The sequence below is a fragment of the Anabrus simplex genome, chromosome 13 (assembly GCF_040414725.1).
Source record: "Anabrus simplex isolate iqAnaSimp1 chromosome 13, ASM4041472v1, whole genome shotgun sequence".
NCBI lineage: Eukaryota > Metazoa > Arthropoda > Insecta > Orthoptera > Tettigoniidae > Anabrus > Anabrus simplex.
In genome coordinates this window covers 33,871,720-33,891,707 of record NC_090277.1, presented here as the reverse complement: position 1 = coordinate 33,891,707, position 19,988 = coordinate 33,871,720, and the positions used below count along the sequence as shown (strand labels likewise).

The 19,988-nt window shown below is 38.7% G+C and overlaps 1 protein-coding gene across 1 annotated transcript in view; it reads right to left on the bottom strand.

Annotated features, from left to right (window-relative positions):
• LOC136884810 (uncharacterized) overlaps positions 1-19,988 on the bottom strand; it is a 103,196-nt gene that overhangs the window by 23,898 nt on the left and 59,310 nt on the right. Inside the window, exon 4 of the mRNA XM_067157101.2 lies at positions 18,915-18,997. Coding sequence (XP_067013202.2) covers positions 18,915-18,997 — 83 coding nt within the window. The remainder of the gene's footprint in view (positions 1-18,914; positions 18,998-19,988) is intronic.

Below are 19,988 nucleotides of genomic sequence, written 5' to 3'. Positions count from 1 at the left end.
CAAATACCGGTAGATTCGATTTTCTTACATGTCGTAAATGGAATTGTAGAACTCTTTGCTCTTGGAGGCTTTTTCTGTCCATCTCCCTTTTTATCCAAATTCTGCTACCCTTCAAGTTCCTCGCACTATTCAAAATTCTGCATGCCATTCACAAGGAAACAAACTTAATTCTAACAGGTCTTCTTCCCCTATTCTTTCCCATCCTATACATATCATCTATCTCCCTTTCGGTACAATCAATGCCTAATTTCTCTCTCATTAGCTTAAAGACTGAGTTCATCAATTCCATCTTAGATTCTCCTTCCATTTCATCCAGTCCGTAAATAATAATATTTCTTCTCTTCTCCTCCTCCGTTCTTCTGCTATCTCGCCATTGAAGTACCTGTACTTGTTGTTCTAGCGCCTGTATCCTCTGATTTATTATAGCTCTTTCTTCCTTGTCTTCTCTTATCTTCACCTTTATTTCTGTCAGATCTTTGGTTATGCTGTCCATGTCGTTGATTTGTTGGAACTGTGCTTCGAGCATTTCTTTGGTCTGGTCAGCCTGAGAAGCATCGCAGACAACTTCCTTGATTTTCTCCATGTTCTCCCATGTCAATGGGCCTGGGTTCATCTTGACGCCTCCGATGACTAATAATAGAGTAGCCACTATAGCTGCCACCATCAATAGTTCTATCAGTCCTCTTTCTTTATTAAATCCTAATTTACACTCCGTCTTGATCCACTTGACCCGGTTGTGCCATCGCCCTATTACACTCCTATACTGTTACAAGATATTAGAATCATTCCGTATTGACGGTTTTCACTTTACAATGGCGAAAAATGAAAGTATCCTCCTATTCAATACATCATATATTCCGTCATTACACGGAGTAAACAAGTTCAGACATGTTTCGGCTCGTTTGAGCCATCTTCAGTGAAAAAATTAGGGGAGGTTGGAATAATTTACATAATATGAGTTGAAAAAATGCTAAAAAACATAATGAAAGCGTAAATGAAAAAAACAAACAAAAGAGAGCCTAGACGGAAACAAAATTAGCACAAATATACAATATTTACAACAATATGCAGAGCAAAAAACAACTTATTGCGACAAAATTCAGTGAAACAGGTGTTAATTTGAAATAATAATTGATACTAAAAACTGCGTTAACCTAAGAAACAAGGGAATGAGAAAACAAATGATGCAGATGGAAATGAATAATAGTAGCACATGGTGAGGTTGTGGACCTCATAGTTTACAAATTATTGGTTTATAAAAATGACAAAACAGTTTGAAATCGCTGTCAAAATCATCCTAGTGGAAACCCATCACATCAAATTGGTCAGGAGGAGAGCGGGAGCAAACATTTTGAGAGAAACCAAGCCTGAATTAACCTGCAGGCGAAAAGCCTGTGATAAGGAGAAAAAAACACCATTAAATTTAAGGCTTTAGAAATAGCAGCATTCTCAATATCTTCTCAATCTAGCGGTCCCTTTCTTCATTATTGTTTCATAATGTTGGCTGGTGTTTTGCCTTATTATAGAGGGGTCGGAAGAGCCGCATATAAAAATATGAGAAGCTGTGTTAGGTAGAAGACAGATGCATAGTAAATTGTAGTAATCTAGTGTCTGCAAACACAGCCAAACTAACAATAGACTCGATCACGCGAACGAGACCGTTACTTTGAGAAAGCCAGGCCACTAGAGAGGACAACCACCTACTGCACACCATTAGAACTTCATTGACGGTTTCCACTAGATTACTACAATTTACTATGCATCTGTCTTCTACCTAACACAGCTTCTCATATTTTTATATGCGGCCCTTCCGACCCCTCTATAATAAGGCAAAACACCAGCCAACATTATGAAACAATAATGAAGAAAGGGACCGCTAGATTGAGAAGATATTGAGAATGCTGCTATTTCTAAAGCCTTAAATTTCATGGTGTTTTTTTCTCCTTATCACAGGCTTTTCTCCTGCAGGTTAATTCAGGCTTGGTTTCTCTCAAAATGTTTGCTCCCGCTCTCCTCCTGACCAATTTGATGTGATGGGTTTCCACTAGGATGATTTTGACAGCGATTTCAAACTGTTTTGTCATTTTTATAAACCAATAATTTGTAAACTATGAGGTCCACAACCTCACCATGTGCTACTATTATTCATTTCCATCTGCATCATTTGTTTTCTCATTCCCTTGTTTCTTAGGTTAACGCAGTTTTTAGTATCAATTATTATTTCAAATTAACACCTGTTTCACTGAATTTTGTCGCAATAAGTTGTTTTTTGCTCTGCATATTGTTGTAAATATTGTATATTTGTGCTAATTTTGTTTCCGTCTAGGCTCTCTTTTGTTTGTTTTTTCATTTACGCTTTCATTATGTTTTTTAGCATTTTTTCAACTCATATTATGTAAATTATTCCAACCCCCCTAATTTTTTCACTGAAGATGGCTCAAACGAGCCGAAACATGTCTGAACTTGTTTACTCCGTCTAATGACGGAATATATGATGTATTGAATAGGAGGATACTTTCATTTTTCTCCTATACTGTTGCACTGTTATGCCCATACTGCTTTTCCTGCACTTCCGCACCGCCTTCGACGCACGTCTGCTCACTAGCTCAGCTCAGCAAAGACTGTCATTCTTGTACACCAATATATTCATACGGCTCATGAAATAATAACAAATATTTCTGTGGTCCACAGAGATAAGGAATTAAGGGGGGTGAATGGATGGATAAATTATCATACCTGCCAACTTTACAAAACCAAAAATCAGGAGATTTTGATATGAAAATCAGGAGAAATCAGGAGATACAATTGGTCAAAACTGCTTATTCTACATGTATTGCGCCACAGAGTACTATGATATATTTATAACACTTATTGTCTCAAAACCCGACTGTTGGTATACCAGGCTACAAGGCTGAAAATGATGCATATCTATTCCCTCACAGGAAGTATGTGAGAGAGATGATTGGTCTCTGATAACCATACCGAAAATAGTATGAACTCATGCTCCACATGTGTGAATCAGTCATGCACTTAGATGCCATTAGTTAGCAAATGCATAGAATAATATATTGCATCAAGTGTCCGCGTGATTTATTTCGATCAAATAACTAGCTGATGTACCCATGCTATGCTACAGAATTCTGAGACTGTTCTTATAGTTTTCCCAACTGAAGTCAACATAGGTCATTTACAATGACGCCAGTATGAATGTCGCGATTAAAAGCAATGCTGTCAAATGAAATATTCGATAAAAAGAAAACAGCACATTTCCTCACTTTTAGCGAGAAGTACTATGGTGTTGATCTAACAGTTCAAAGTTTCAGAGTTAGAATGACCAGGCTGCAGACAGCCGCGAAGACTCCTGTGTAATTATTCCGCTTAAGTGGGCACACTGCTCATTCCAATCACTGCCCCGGAGTAGGGATTGAATAGCTGGAATACTATGATGATCCAGTGAGTTATGTACTAGTAGTATCAGAAAATTTATGAACTACAGGAATGGCATGCTAAAGAAGAGAGATCTAACTCCCCACTCTCCAGCCACTTCCCGCCAATATTCAGGCAGGCTGTTATACTTGATACGCAGCAGTAATCCCATTTATCGGAGATAAATGGCAGCAGAATACTCAAAGTACATCACAACAAACAATGGTCAATGTAATGTTATTGTAGATCAATTTTATGAGCTTTCTATATTGGAGGCCTTCACATTTAGTTTTCTTCCAAATCTGTGATATTAGAGCATCTAATGTCAAGTGAGTCCTTTCTTTCGTGACAACCACTTGTGTTATTTAAGCGATCGTTCCTTCATGACGTTTTTCTCATTATTATAATCATCTTCATAATTTAATCACCATCACCACCAATATTATTATAGTCGGTACAGTAAAACTGAATAAGACATAAATAATAGGAAATTGCATTCTCTATAACTTTTGTTATGTAGTACTTTTCAATATGACCAGTAAGATAGATAATTAAAAATACATTTTTGGCACCATCTCCTAAACTACCACATCGAACAGAGTGAATAAATCAGTGAAGACTGTAGTTCTTTATTCCCCGACTTTACATAAAATTCTGTTCACCCATTTTCATGTACCTCGGCACTGATATGGACTAGCAAAAAAAAAAATTAAAAATCCTAATTCATGAATACAGTCAATTTTATGAGCTCATAAGGCCTCATTCAATACGGTAAAAATGTATAAGACATAAATGATATGAAATGTAATAATATATAACTTTAGTTATGTAGTATTTATCGATAGGGCCAATAATAACATAAATATTTGAGAATTACATTTTATGCCTTCCCCTAAGCTACCATTTCACTCGGCGTGAATAAAATTATTTATGACCTAGATTGGAGCGACTTATTCCCCGACGTTATATACCGACTTTCATTAAATTCCCTTCAGCCGCTATGCCGTGATGTCCATGCGTACGTACAGACAGACATTACGGAAAATTAAAACGTGCATTTCCCCTTGTTACTATGGTCGCGACCGGCACAGAAATAATCATTATTTTTAAATTCTGAGCAATGTACAGACAAAACTCTTATTTTATTTATATTGAGATAAATTAAAATTAGTCAAAATTGTTTCCAAATGGCTCGTAAAATCACTAGAAAAGTCACTAGTCGTTATCATTGAATTTCTGTCACTAAATTACTAAGAAAGACTCAATATCTAGCGTCTGGTCTCTAGAATCGACCAAAGATAATGGAACTGACTAGACCAATGTGAACGAACACCAACATAGAACGCGAGAACGAGAGATTGATCGATATACGCGTTGCGATTTACAGGTTTCAATAAACATCGCACATTTCTCGCATTAATAAACGTCGATGTTTCGTTTAAAAGCAGCCAATGAGCGATGGACTTCCGGCCACTGGCGTAAAAAAAGCTGAAATGGCGGGATTTGAAAACAAATATTTGAAGTTCACCAAAAATAAGCTAAAATTGGGAGAAATGATAGAATAATCGGGAGGCGGGAAAAACTGTCGAAAATCGGGAGTCTCCTGCCTAAATCGGGAAAGTTGGCAGGTATGAATTATAAATAAAAATTTTAAATTTAGAAACACTATCTACTGAAAACTTTTCCTTTTTCCTTATAATTTAGTTTTTAAACAGCAACAACAAGAACAACAACAAAAAGTTTCATCAAGGGAAAACCAGACAAACTCAGAAAACTTACAATATTGCAGCTCAAAAGAAACCGTGAAAGTCTCCTGATCCGCAGATCTCTTAAATTTCCATTTAGTAATATGATATCCTGTACATGCCAGAGGGAAAAACACTTCAGAGAAAGGAGTCGTAGCTTCTAGAACAAATTTGCACAACACGGCTCTCAAACTCTCGAGTCCAGTTTACAACTGATTTTGCAACTGCCTTATTATTGGGCAAGAAGGCTATGTTACAAATACTTGTCTGATACTACACACACTGCAATAAAAGTTACTATTTTAATACCTTAGTTACCCTCTAAAAAAGGATCAGAAGATCCCAAAGGAATCAGAGGCATAAGGCCAACACAATGAAAAAGTGAGGAAAAATTAATGATGTAATGGTTAACAAGGAAGGCCGAAAATGAAATGATAATGGAGACTGAAACACCAAGCACTCAAAAGATTAATCAGAACCAGAAACACCTAAGTGGGCATAAGGGCCAGTGACACAGACGCTAAGCCACACTACAAGGTGACTAACCGGGCAAGTTTGCCGTGCAGTTAGGGGCGCGCAGCTGTGAGCTTGCATCCGAGAGATAGTGGATTTGAATCCCACTGTCGGCAGCCCTGAAGATGGTTTTCCGTGGTTTCCCATTTTCACACCTGGCAAATGCTGAGGCTGTACCCTAATTAAGGCCACAGCCGATTCCTTCCAACTCCTAGCCCTTTCCTATCTGATCGTCGCCAAAAGACCAACCTGTGTTGGTGCAATGTAAAGCCACTAGCAAGAAAACAAGGTCATTAATGGAAGAAAATTTAAAGGTGGAAAAAAGATTATAAAATTCTAGAAAACTAAGAAAACTTAGTCACCCAGAAGGAAAACAGAAGCAGGAGAATGAGGATAAACACCTGTGTGTCCTTATATTTTACTGGGTTCCCATTAGGGATGCAATATTATAAGTCCTAGAAAAGCCTACATTTACGAGGATAAGTAAAATATAAATGAACCTTTCATTGTAACTATTTTATTTATCAAAATTATGTACAATTTACACAGTTCTTGCTTTTCGACATAAGTCCCCATACTCTCTATACACTTATGTCAACGGACAGGCAATTTCTTCAACCCATTTTCAAGGAAGGTAGACGGGCATGTCTGTAACTAATTGTGCACGAACTGTTTCACATCCTAGAGATGAAGCTTCCATGGTGTGAAGAATTATTTAGTTTAATTTCCGGGTTGAACCATGTTGTAGTTGTCCGTACATCACGTACAGTTAGCCGACATTTCGAATACATTGCAGTATTCTTTGTCAAGGCGACTGAAATACCCCTACTCGATCCGAGGTAATCAGTCTCCCAGGCAGCAATTTACACTACTAGAGTGGCCCTGACCCTGGCTTTTCATATCCTAGCCTTTCTGGCTGACATAAGCCCTGGCTGTCTCATGAGCATTCTGGAAGTTACGTGTCACAGCCAGGTAGTGGGGGCTTGCCCGCGCTGTTATGTAATGGGGTTTCGGCCTGCATGCTTATGTTTTGGTCTGTATGTCTTAAACTATGAATGATAGGCATCCAAGAATTACTGATTTTATATCCTTCTTCTAAATTTATATTTTTCGGATGTTTCTTGATTTCAATAGCCTCGCGGATTTTCCTTTCCAGATTCCAAGGGATAGCTGCTAGGATCTTGGTCTTGTCAAATGATATTCCGTGCCTTGTTACGTAGGAATACTTGGCTACCACTGAAATATCTGTGTTTTGATTCTTGGTGTGACGCATATGTTCTTTTAGGCGGGTGGAGATCAGACGCTTTGTTTCACCAACATAACGAGCTCCGCACCCACATTCAATGTGATATACTCCAGGAACCTGTAATTCTATTGTGTCTTTTACTGATGGTAGATAACGGGCTAGCTTCCGGTGAGGTTTATAGATGGTTTTTATGTCGTATTTGTCCAGTATCTTGCCGATCTTGTCTGTAGTATTTTTGATGTATGGCAGTATCGCTGTTTTCGGGCGGGTCAGTTCTTCTTTCCTGTTGTTTTCTCCGACGGCGGCCTTTTCTTCATTCTCCTCTGATTTTCTAAAGACTCGTCGGATGTTTTTGAGCTAGTAGACATTTTTTCCTGAGGGTTCTCGTGAGGTGTTCTTTCTCTTCCTCGAGGTGCTCTGCTTCTGATATCGCTATGGCCCTGTTCACCAGTGAAGTTAGGACAGCCTGCTTTTGTGATGGGTGATGATGAGACGAGGCATGTAGGTACCTATCTGTGTGTGTGTTTCCTGTATACTGCGTGACTCAGAGTCCCATTGGTTTTACTAGGACATCCAGGAACGGTAGTTTTCCGTCTACATCGATTTCTATGGTGAACTGAATATATACGTTAATAGAGTTGAGATGGTCGAGAAATACCTGTAGGTTATTGCTCCCGTGGGGTCAGATTACGAATGTGTCATCCACAAAATGGAGAAAACATTTTGGTTTCAGGGTAGATGTGGCTAAGGCTTTCTGTTCGAAGTGTTCCATATACATGTTTGTTATTATTGGAGAGAGTGGCGACCCCATCGCAGTCCCTTCTGTCTGTTCGTAGAACTCACCGTTGAAATAGAAATAAGTGGCATAAAGGCACTCTTTAGCTAGTGTTGACGGGTCTTCTGGAAATTTCTGATCTAATAGGGGAAATACTTCTGTTAGTGGCACCTTGGTGACAAGTGACGCGACATCAAAACTTGCTAATAAGTCCGTACTTTCAATTGATTGGTCCTTAAGGAGCTGGATGAAATGTCGGGAGTCCTTCATGTAGGTTTCAGTTTCCTGTATGTGGCTGAAGTAGTCCGGCTAGGTAACGGGCGATATCGTGCATTGGAGATTCTATATCGCTCACGATAGGTCGCAGAGGTATGCCTTCTTTATGGATTTTAGGAAGGCCATACAATTAGGAGGTATTAGGTCCGAGGATACCTTAGCCACATCTACCCTGAAACCAAAATGTTTTCTCCATTTTGTGGATGACACATTTGTAATCTGGCCTCAGAGCAGCAATAACCTACAGCTATTTCTTGACCATCTCAACTCTATTCACATAAATATTCAGATCACCATGGAAATCGAAGTAGACGGAAAACTACCATTCCTGGATGATCTAGCAAAATGCAACTCCAATGGGACTCTGAGTCACACAGTATATAGGAAACCCACACACACAGACAGGTACCTACACGCCTCGTCTCATCATCACCCATCATAAAAGCAGGCTGTCCTAACATCACTGGTGAAGAGGGCCATAGTGATATCAGATGCAGAGCACCTCGAGGAGAAGAAGAACACCTCACAAGAACACTCAGGAAAAATGGCAAATCGCTCAATAACATCCGATGAGTCTTAAAAAAATCAGAAGAGAATGAACAAAGACCACTGTAGGAGAAAACAACGGGAAAGAAGAACTGGCCCGCCCCAAAACAGAGATACTGCCATACATTAAAAATACTACAGACAGGATCGGCAAGATACTGGACAAATATGACATAAAAACCATCTATAAACCTCACCGGAAGCTAACCCGTTATCTACCACCAGCAAAAGACACAACAGAATTACAGGTTCCTGGAGTATATCACAGTGAATGTAGGTGCGGAGCTCGTTATGTTGGCGAAACAAAGCGTCTGATCTCCACCCGCCTAAAATAACATATCCATCACACCAAGAACCAAAACACAGATATTTCAGTGATAGCCAAGCATTCCTAAGAAACAAGGCACGGAATATCACTTGACAAAACCAAGATCCTAGCAGCTATCCCTTGGAATCTGGAAAGGAAAATCCGCGAGGCTATTGAAATCAAGAAACATCCGAAAAATATAAATTTAGAAGAAGGATATAAAATCAGTAATTCTTGGATGCCTATCATTCATAGTTTAAGACATACAGACCACAACATAAACACTCAGGCCGAAACCCCATTACATAACAGTCCGGGCAAGCCCCCACTACCTGGCTGTGACACATACCATCCAGAATGCTCACGAGACAGCCAGGGCTTATGTCAGCCAGAAAGGCTAGGATATGAAAGGCCAAGGGCAGGGCCACTCTAGTAGTGTAAATTGCTGCCTGGGAGACTGATTAACTCGGATCAAGTAGGGGTATTTCTGTCGCCTTGACAAAGAATACTGCAATGTATGTGACACGTCGGCAAACTGCATGTGATGTACAGACAACTACAGCACGGTTCAACCTGGAAATTAAACTAAATGCTTCACATCCTCATTGGTTGTGAAGCACTCTCCACCAGGAGCAATCTTCAGTGTCATAAACATGTGGAAGTCAGACGGTGCAGTCCAGGAACTATCACCGAGTGTTTATGTTTAAAAGTTGGGTTACTTAATCAACATTCAATTGTGCATTTGTGAGCATATTTGCTGGGTTATTCTTGCAGTGTGGGGTCTGGTGTTGTCATGAAGAAGCAGTAAAGATTTGATTGGGATGCTACGCCTTTTCCACCTGTAGCAAATGCTAATCTGTTGAAGAAGCTTGCAGTAGAAGGCCACAGTAATCGCCCGAATTTCTTTGAGGGAATCAACTCAGTACTCCTCCGTAGTTCCAGAACACCGTGGCCAAGATATTGCCTGAAGGCAACAGCATTTTAGCTTTGACTGGTGGCCTTTCACTACGCCTCTGCCACTCCATACTGGCTTTCTTGGATGAGCGAGAGTAACTGTTGACCCAGGTCGCAATACAAGTTACAATTCACCTAAGAAAGGTGTGACCAACCTCCTAGTGCTTTGTCAGAAACTCGTGAGAATTTGCTCTTCATTCATCAGCCTCGGACCCAACAAGCTGACACCTTTCGGAACCCAGGTTCTTCTAGATAATTGTCAGAACACTCTATGGCTGATATAAAGCACACTTCTTCACATATCAACTTCAAAAAGCTCTCGGACAGCCACAATGTTCTGTGATGTTGTGCTGGTGTGGGTGGGGACAAGGGCTTGGCATGTTTACAACACTCTCACGTTCATCCTTAAACTCATTATATCAGTCCTTCAACAAGGCCCATCAGATGATTCTGTCCCCAAACTGTGCGTGTGACCAGTGAGGAATTTCAGAGGGTTTAATATTTTCATGGACAACAAATTTGATGATAATGATGCGTTGCACAATGTGTGGGTGTACACCTCTCTCACTCATTGTGAGAGGGAATGAATGAAGCATAGACGAGACTTCCTGAGGTATGATACCACTCCCCGAGACCTCTCGTTCTGTGCTCTAATAGTCTTGACCACATGCGCACATTTGCTAATCGCCTACGGCTTTCTTAAAAAAGTAGTGTGCCGCGATGAACTAAAGATCATTAGGATGAACAGTTAAGGGCTAAAGTCTCTCACTTTTTAACATCAATGTGCTTCAAGATACAAGGTCCCCCAAAAGCCCAGTTTTATATGAGGTGGCAAGAAAAAATTTTCAGATCAATAATGTAAACTCAAAATTGATAGGTTAAGAAGGTTCAGATGTCAAACTATATCACTGGTGGATCAATTTACCATAGTGTTGACAACTTCAGAATGATAAACAAACAATTGAATGTTGATTAAGTAACCCAACTTAAAAACATAAACACTCGGTGATAGTTTCTGAACACCATGGAACAATAGAAAATTGATGCTAGGAACATCCAAACCAATAAGACAACACTACTAAGAAATCACATTGTTCAGTGATTTTTAATTAGATGACAGCATAGAAAAGCAGCTGTTTGAACTAACGGAGAGGCCTTACTCCTGGTAGCAGAGCGAGGTCAACATCAGTCCACCAGTTTAATTAAATACTTCTTCACCTCTCAGTACTTTCAACCTCATAGAATACAGTTCTACAATACTTCTGATATATCCATATCCATGACACACAGATTGTTTAATTTAGACAAAATCCTCTCATTAATGGTTCCACAAGAGGCATATTGCAAAAATAATGAACATTACATGAGCCTTTTTAATCACAAACCCCGATATTTTACTTCGAGGAAAGGCGAAGAAAACTATTATTATCAGATATGCAAAAAAATGTTTGAATGAAAACAAAAAAGGCAAGACAAGAATCGAACACGGACCAGTGGTTTGGTAGTCTGATGCACACCTCGCTCTGCTGTAGTGTGAAAACACAAAAATGTTAATAACTCTGATATTACTAACTTTGCATCCAATATTATATCAATCAAACATGTTTTTAGACAATCTACTGTTGTATAGCATTGAAAAATACAATTTTCCATCATTAATTTTGACCTTCATTTTTCCAAACAACGGAGTGTCTAGCAAAAAGCCGAAACACTTGTCACTTTATTTTCAATATAGAACACCCCTACAAAATTTTATCAAAATCGGTGATGCAATTGTCAGACCCTTTCCATGTTAGTAATTAATGAGTCAAGGAACTGCTTGTAGAATGCTGTAAGGAAAGCTGCTAATAATGGATAAATTGGAATAGCCCGGAGGTGAGAGCGATTGTGCTACCAGTCAATTTCAAAGTTAAAATCACCAGTTATGTAGACCGGTTTGGATCAATGTTGAATGTTTTGAGACAGTAGTGTTTCCTCACTAATGTCACTGGGAAAGTTCAGAGCTCGGTACACAGATCGAAAAATAAACTTGCTCCCAGTGTACGTGAATTCCATTAAAACAACAACTACCTCTGTTTCCAGCTGCTCCAGGCGCACAGGGTTGAATGCAGGTTTTATGGCAATAAGGGTTCCTTCCCCCAAGGTTTCCTAAATACTGTGTATAACTGAGATATCACTTCTGTGTTATAGATCAACAAATATAGCGACGATTCACTAAGGCACACAGCAGACGGGTCCAAACAGGCACGAGTGGTCAGGATTGCTGCTTCTGCTTCATACATTTCAGGCTGCAGCATTAGATGGAAACATAGCAGCTGTCCTGTTACCTGCAATCCAAGTTTCTGAGTTGCTCAGATCACTATTTACATGGTTTGATGTCATGTTAAGAAATTATTCTGAGAGTTGAGAAAAACTTAATTTCCTATATGACCATGTTTGTACACACAGTAGAGATGTATTCATCTTTGTGCATGTTCTGTGAACTGACAAGTGACAAGATGTACACACCACTGAGGATGCCGAGGCCGTCCTGTTGCTATGAATCAATCCCCACTTTTGTTTTGCTTTCACGTGACCTTTAGAATTATGCACATTATATATGCGGTTGAATGAGACTCCCAAGTTTGGTACTGGGTTCAATTCCACATCTCCACTAAGAGTAACAGAATACATCACAATGTGAAGTAATGATGCATGTGGTTTGGCAACCATGCTCCACCCTAAACGCCCTTTACCCATTTCTGCGGTAGACCGTAGACCTTCACTTCATCACCATGTCCAAAAATTAATTTCACATTTACATACTACTAAAAAGCGTTCTTTAATTTCTAAATGTGTACACAATTCCCGGTTTGTCAAGGAGCACTTTGGTGCTATTTTTACAAATGTTACTACACATTTTACCATTAAAAACAACATACAAACTCTGAGGTCTCATATCACTATGGAACTGCTTGCCGCTATCTTGAACTACTTCCTGGTTATTTTCTCGCAATGAGTTGCAAACATAAATATTTGGGAATAACATTCTTGCAAAACAAAACTTTAGGTTCCTTCAATTTCAGTCAATACAATCAGACAAGAGGCATATCTGCCAACATTTTGATCCCAAAATATACATTCCTGCTGCCACAACACTGAGGATGCCGAGGTCTAGCTGTTGCTCTGAATCAATCTGCACTTCTGTCTTGCTTTTATTCCCTTAATTTAAGCCTTATAGGAAGCATTTCTCAAATTGGTTGCTTACATGTTACTCATGACCATACTTCAGACTTACTGGTTTGGTGGTCCATGGAATATTATGACAAGTGAGTGAGTGGTAATTTGAATTACGATCATATATTGCCTGAGATCAACAAACTGTGCAGAAATAAACTCCTACTTTCAGGACCAGATGTGAATAAAGATTGTGAATGTCCAGGAGGAGCCAAAGTTAAATGACAGAGCAATAAAGACTAGACATTAAGACAATTAAATGTCTCCAAACTGCATGGAGCAGCGTTTATAATGCGATAAATGAGGTGAAGAAGAATAAACGAAATAAAGATGAAGGAATATAACACATCAGCCTCTGTGGATCAGTGCTTTAGTTTCAGCCACTGGATCCCAAGATCACTGTTCAGACACAACAGAGATCTATATAAATAAAATTGTTTCTGTTTGTCTGTTTGTCTGTCTGTTTGTCTGTTCCACCATCACGTCGAAACGGCTGGATAGATCTCAACCAAACTTCATATTTAGAGTATACTGACCCCGGGGAAGGTTTCGATATGCATATCATTTTAAAATCTTTGAAAAGACGGGGGTTTTATAGGAAAAACGGTTTTCCTCCATTTTCTCTTATACTATTATAGGCAAAATATCGAATTTGTCGTATAAGGACGAGACAAAGCTCAATTTAATCCTCTTGACGCAAAGAACAAAACTCGGTAAGCCCTACGGGCCCGAAAACCATGTTTTAAGGCCCTAAAACCAACCGTTACGGAGATATTGGCACCACACTACCCCTGCTCTAGGAATCGGATAAAGAAATGAACTGCCGTAACCATGGCAACGTCAGCTCCAGGATTCTAGAGCAGTGAGATTATGCATGTACGTTTGGGCATAGCTGTCAACCAAAATAGGTACAAATAAGACTTAATATCTGGGAAAAAAATATACTGTTGTGTAAGGCACTCATAGGACTCCTTTGGGCGGGGATAAATAAAATTGTTTCCGTTTGTCTGTCTGTTTGTCTGTTCCACCATCACGTCGAAACGGCTGGATAGATCTCAACCAAACTTCATATTTAGGGTATACTCATCCCGGAGAAGGTTTTGATATGCATATCATTTTAAAATCCTTGAATAGACAGGGGGTTTATAGGAAAACCAGAATGGTTTTTCCACCATCACGTCGAAACGGCTGGATAGATCTCAACCAAACTTCATATTTAGAGGATACTCATCGCGGGGAACTTTTCCATATGCATATCATTTTAAAATATTTGAATATATGGGGGGTTTATAGGAAAATCAGAATGGTTTTTCCACCATCACGTCGAAACGGCTGGATGGATCTCAACCAAACATTGTATTTAGAGTATACTAATCCCGGGGAAGGTTTAGATATGCATATCATTTTAAAATCCTTGAATAGACGGGGGGTTTATAGGAAAACCAGAGTGGTTTTCCCACCATCACGTCGAAACGGCTGGATAGATCTCAGCCAAACTTCATATTTAGAGTATACTCATCCCAGGAAAGGTTCCGATATGCATATAATTTTAAAATCTTTGAATAGACGGGGTGTTTATAGGAAAACCACAGTGGTTTTCCTCTATTTTCTCTTATACTATTGATTTTCTGTAAACTTCGTTTACCGTACGTGAAACGTCTCTTCATTATAAACAACTTTCGTTATGTTCATAATTTACCTTACTCTTCACATGACGGAGAAATTTACAATTTTCTGCTGGTATCATGCTCTGCATTTAGTGACCGACAGACCGACAACGAACCTACAGGTTACCATGGCAACGTCTCTGACTGCATGCCAGTAGGGAAGTAACGTATTGCCATTTTCCTCATCATGCTTTTAAATTCGTGGTTGTTCCTTGGGTAGATGGCAAGAGAGGCATCAATCGGCTCATCTGCGGGATATTGGCGGAATATCGTTGGAGGTTATAACCGCCCTCGAATAGATTAAGTAATAACACCATTAGTCATCTTCATATTTGTTTACCTAAGAATCACTGAACCTAAATTTCTCCTCTGTTAGCGCTTTATTATATCCATAACTCACGGCATTTATTTATTTGTCGTTATCCGGCTGTCCTCAGTTATAATCCATTTTCTATTAGTTTCAACATTCTTAACTGTATTATTTTCTTCCTTAATTACGCCGTATGTACGTGAATGCTAGAAACTACTGGATGCATTTCCACCAAGATTCGTATTTAGAATACACCTGTCCTTGATAGGTTTCAGGGCAAATATTGTTTCTAAATCCCTGAACTAACTGGGGGTTTATACGAAACCGAAACAGTGATTTTGCACTTCCAAAAAATATACACAACAAAAGTTTATGGAAGTCTACCTACCTTGGTAGAAATTAATGTCTAAACCTTTTTTTCTCATGTGCATCATTTCGATACGAGGATCAATAAGGGAGATATCATTAAAGGACCGTTTTTCTGTACAAGTCCCATCGGACTTAACTCACGAGCGGGTGCGTGTAAAGCGTATTCCTTACAACTTGAAAACTACTGAAGACATTCGAAACAAAATTTATATATAGCATCCACCTGTCCAAAGGTAGGTTTTAAACGTAAATAACATTTCATGTTCCGGAATGGACTGGCGGTTTATAAGGAACCGAAATGGTGATTTTACTCTTCCACAATATATACAGAACAAGACCAACCTGACTGGAAATCGACCAAACCTGATGGAATTCCACCTCTAAACCTTTTTTTTCATGTGCATTTTTTCGTCAGGAGGATTAATAAGGGAGATATCATGAATGGTCACTTTTGCAGGTTAAGTCCAGCGGACATAGCCCAAAAGGTGTTTTACATGGAGCAGATTCCTTATCTATATAAATCAAATCGTAACGACTGTGTACCTCTACACTGACTATTTTGGCGAAATTTTCGTACAGCTTTCCGTTTAAGGGGTAATAATAACAATCTCCATAATTTTTGATTTCCTGAAAGTCCTAATTTTTACCCGCCTCGCCCAAAATCCACATTGTGGCATAATCTGCCAGAAGAATAAGAAGATAATTGAAATTTGACAAAATTATACGTTTTAGCCTGTAACGAATGAAAAATCCTATATCATTAAATTTTTCATTTTTTATCCCCGAAGAATATCGAAATATGCAGGCAATTTTAATGATGGTGCAGACCTTCGGAAATTCCTATCACGTAACGGATTGCACAATCTCCGTTCAATTTGGAATCATCTACAACCTTGGTCTTATGACTTTATGCCGTATCTGTATCCCTTTTACGTTTGATTTTTCTCTATTAATCGATGTTAAGTCAATTTGGAATTTTCACATGCATTATTCATACTTTCAATTACTTATATGAAATACAGAATCATCAAACTCTTCACGAAAATTGGCCCACTCAGTAGCCATATGTGAGCCAAATGCTACGTATGTAGCTGTCACATTATTATCCGAAAAGTAATGTAATGTGAGATGATCTTACAAAACCTTTACCCTGTTCCACGTTTCTAAATCTGACCCAAGAATAGATGACATATCATTGGACCAGCCATTTAGGCTACTAAATCCGGCGTGTCTTATGGTATAATCCTTTGTCGATATGACGTACGTTTAGTAGCAGTTAATCTGTAAATGAAGGTCTTCAATATTGTAAACACGCATATACTTTCGTATGTCGATCTATATATATTCACTGATGTCGATTTAGCGATCGAGAAAGGGTCGGTCTGCTATTGTAATCAGTACTCCCCACACCGACTTTGACTGGCAGTAGGAAAGGGTTCCTTCTCCAACTCCTGTGTAACTGTCATTAGTAAGGAAGGCCTACAATTGTAATGAATAGTTCCCTTCTCGATTTGACTTGCAGAAGGTAAGTGAGCATGCAGTTTTGTTTAAAACTCCCCTACCCGATTGTGTTTGGCAGTAGGCAAGGGTGCCCGCCATTATAAAGAAATGTACTCATCTAAAATGTGACTGGCATTAGGCATAGTGGCCTGTTATTTTGATGGAAACTCACCAACTTGGTGTGACTGGCAGTACGCTGGCTGGCAGTAGGAAAAGGGGCCTGTCATTATAATGATAACTGCACAACTCAATTTCGAGTGATAGTAGGGTAATTGCCTGCCATTATAATAAAAACTGTAATCTGTCTGGAGGTAGGAAAGGGGGGCTGCCATTTTAACGAAAACTCCCCAAATCGATTCTGTCCGCATAGTAGGCAATGGGGCCTGCAATTATAATGTAAACTTCCCAACCTGATTGTGAATGCCAGTAGGCAAGTGAGCCTGCCGTTATATCACAAATCCGTAACAAACACTTTACATTGGAAACGTACGGGGACCTCCCCATGCTCTTTCTCGGATAACGCTAAGAGACATGCAATTTTAAAACTATCTTATTTACTGCATGTACACTATTTACTTCGATATTCGAATACAATGTAGAATACCGTAGCGAAGCACGGGTACATTCGCTAGTACACAATAAAAAAGGATAAGATCCATATTTTCAATACCTTTTCAAGATAAAGTTGGAATTCAAGAGGACAAACTGGGGCAAATATTTGTTTATAGGAAGGGGAGTTTGGGATTGGAATAACTTACCAAGGGAAATGTTCAATAATTTTCCAATTTCTTTGCGATCATTTAAGAAAAGGCTAGAAAAACAACAGATAGGGATTCTGCCACCTGGGCGACTGCCCTAAATGCAGATCAGTAGTGATTGATTGATTGATACTATATATTACGTGAAAATTTCTACATTTCTGTTAAAACATCACGTTTATAAACTTTAGGTACCGGTTTCGACAAAACTGTATGTCATCATCAGCCTAGGACAAATTATACAAAGACAATAAAATACATTGATCATGACTCTTATATTATTCATGATTAATGACATACAGTTTTGTCAAAACCAGTACCAAAAGTTTTTTAACATGATGTTTTTTTACAAATGTAGAAATTTTCACATAATATATAGTATTGAAAAGGTGGATCTTATTATTTTCTTTGTTTATTGTGAATCTTGATTCAATACGGAACCCGAAGAATGAAATTCTTAACGTTAAGCAACAGAGATTGTCAGATTTTCAAAAGTCAGAATAAATTCTGAATCTGGACAGTAATTCAAGTAAACCAGAACTTGGTCAACTGACTGCAAATAATAGGACCTTGAAATATTGGAAATAATCCAGGAAGGTGTCTGATGTTATTCTTCAATCTGAAACAACTTTTAAAAATATGTAACAACACCAACATAAAAATCTACCATGTCATTATACAAGCCTCTGTATTCTATGGCTTTGGACCTTGAAAAGCCATGGAAAGCATCAGGAAAAATATTGATATAACAGGAAGAAGACATTTGCAACGTATCAGTAATGATAGAAAATGTGGTTCGATAGAAGAATGCAGAGATGTACAGAGATACGAAAGAAGACAGAATCAAGTGTCTAATTCAAGGCAGATTGATTCACAGGACTGTTCATGTTGCAAGGATGACCAACAGCAAGGTCATGGTGAAACAAACACCCCAGGAATACCTATTACAATATGGAGAAAAGAACCTTGATGGTAATATTAATAATCTTTGTACTGACTCAGCTACCGAGTGGTGCCATCTAGGTGGCCTGCTCATCACTAGATTCTATGTGCTGAGTTATATTAATTATATGGGATTTTCTAACAAGCCATGATCAAACCAACAAATTCAGACTGTGAGTGAAGTACAGGTGACAAATATCATGAATGATCTGAATGGACCTGTGCTGACTTTGAACCCACGATACTGGGATCTAAGGTCTTCACTCGAACATTTGTGTACAGAGGGAGCTACTAAACACAGAGATAAAGTCCATATTGTCGAGGGTTAGGGGTATGAAATCTAATTAAGCTAAACTGTACTTACTTGTCTTCTTCCTTGAGACAGGCAACAAGCTGACCAACAGCAGGTTCATCAATGCATATTTCATCCTTAATATTGGCACAAGGCTGTAAGGAACAAATACACAAAGCAAAGTCAAAAATGTAGAGTAAAAGTTTATTTATAACCATGACATAGCTGACAAATTAAATTTCAGTTGCAAAATAAAAGTATCAATGCATTCTCCCAATGTAAAAAAGGAAGTGAACCAAGAAGTGTCATGTCATAATTATATGAAGAACACGAGCAAGGAAAGGAACTCATAACAGGATAAGGATTAAAGCACTGGAAGAGGGAGCAATAGAGGAAGAGAGACTTGAAGGAGAAGGATAATTTCCACGTGTCTTGTCGTCTCTTCCTACAACATCCCGTCATTGTATTCATCCTATTATGTGTTCTTACGTAACTTGTTACTTGTTTGTTCCTTGTGTTCCCACAGATGACTATGACTGTCAGACAGACATATATTGGATCTCGAACTGAAGAAGGTTTGCCTACCATTTGCAATGCAATATTTAGACTAATATTATCTCTTGGGTTTTAGAAAGAGAGTCAAGTATTTCACTGAGACAGCAATGGTCAATTGATACCATCAATCTAAACCGTACTAATGAAAACTGAAGGAGCATAACTAATGCCGTATATTATGAAGCTAACAATAAGCAAAATGGAAGAAAATCCCAATGTCTTGTGTAGAAAATGCTGCAAAAAGATATCAAGGATAAAAACTGTTAAGGCTCAATTCATGTTAGATGAGTCTCTTCAGGGTACATTGCATCTATGGGTATGCCACGTAAAAGATGAAGCATTACATTGACTTTTATTTTAAATTTTATACAGATAAGGCAACCCCATTTTTTCACAACTACAAAGTTTCAGACAAAGTCTACAGTAATTTCATGAGAAAACATGCTTCAAACGGGCGTTTCTACATATATATCAATAAAATTGATCGGAAAGAAGGTTAGGAGGAGCAAAAGACAGAGTGAGTGATGTTTTCATTGGGCTGTACATATGGAGACTAAGTAGGCCACAGCTGGATGAAAACAGAAATGATGG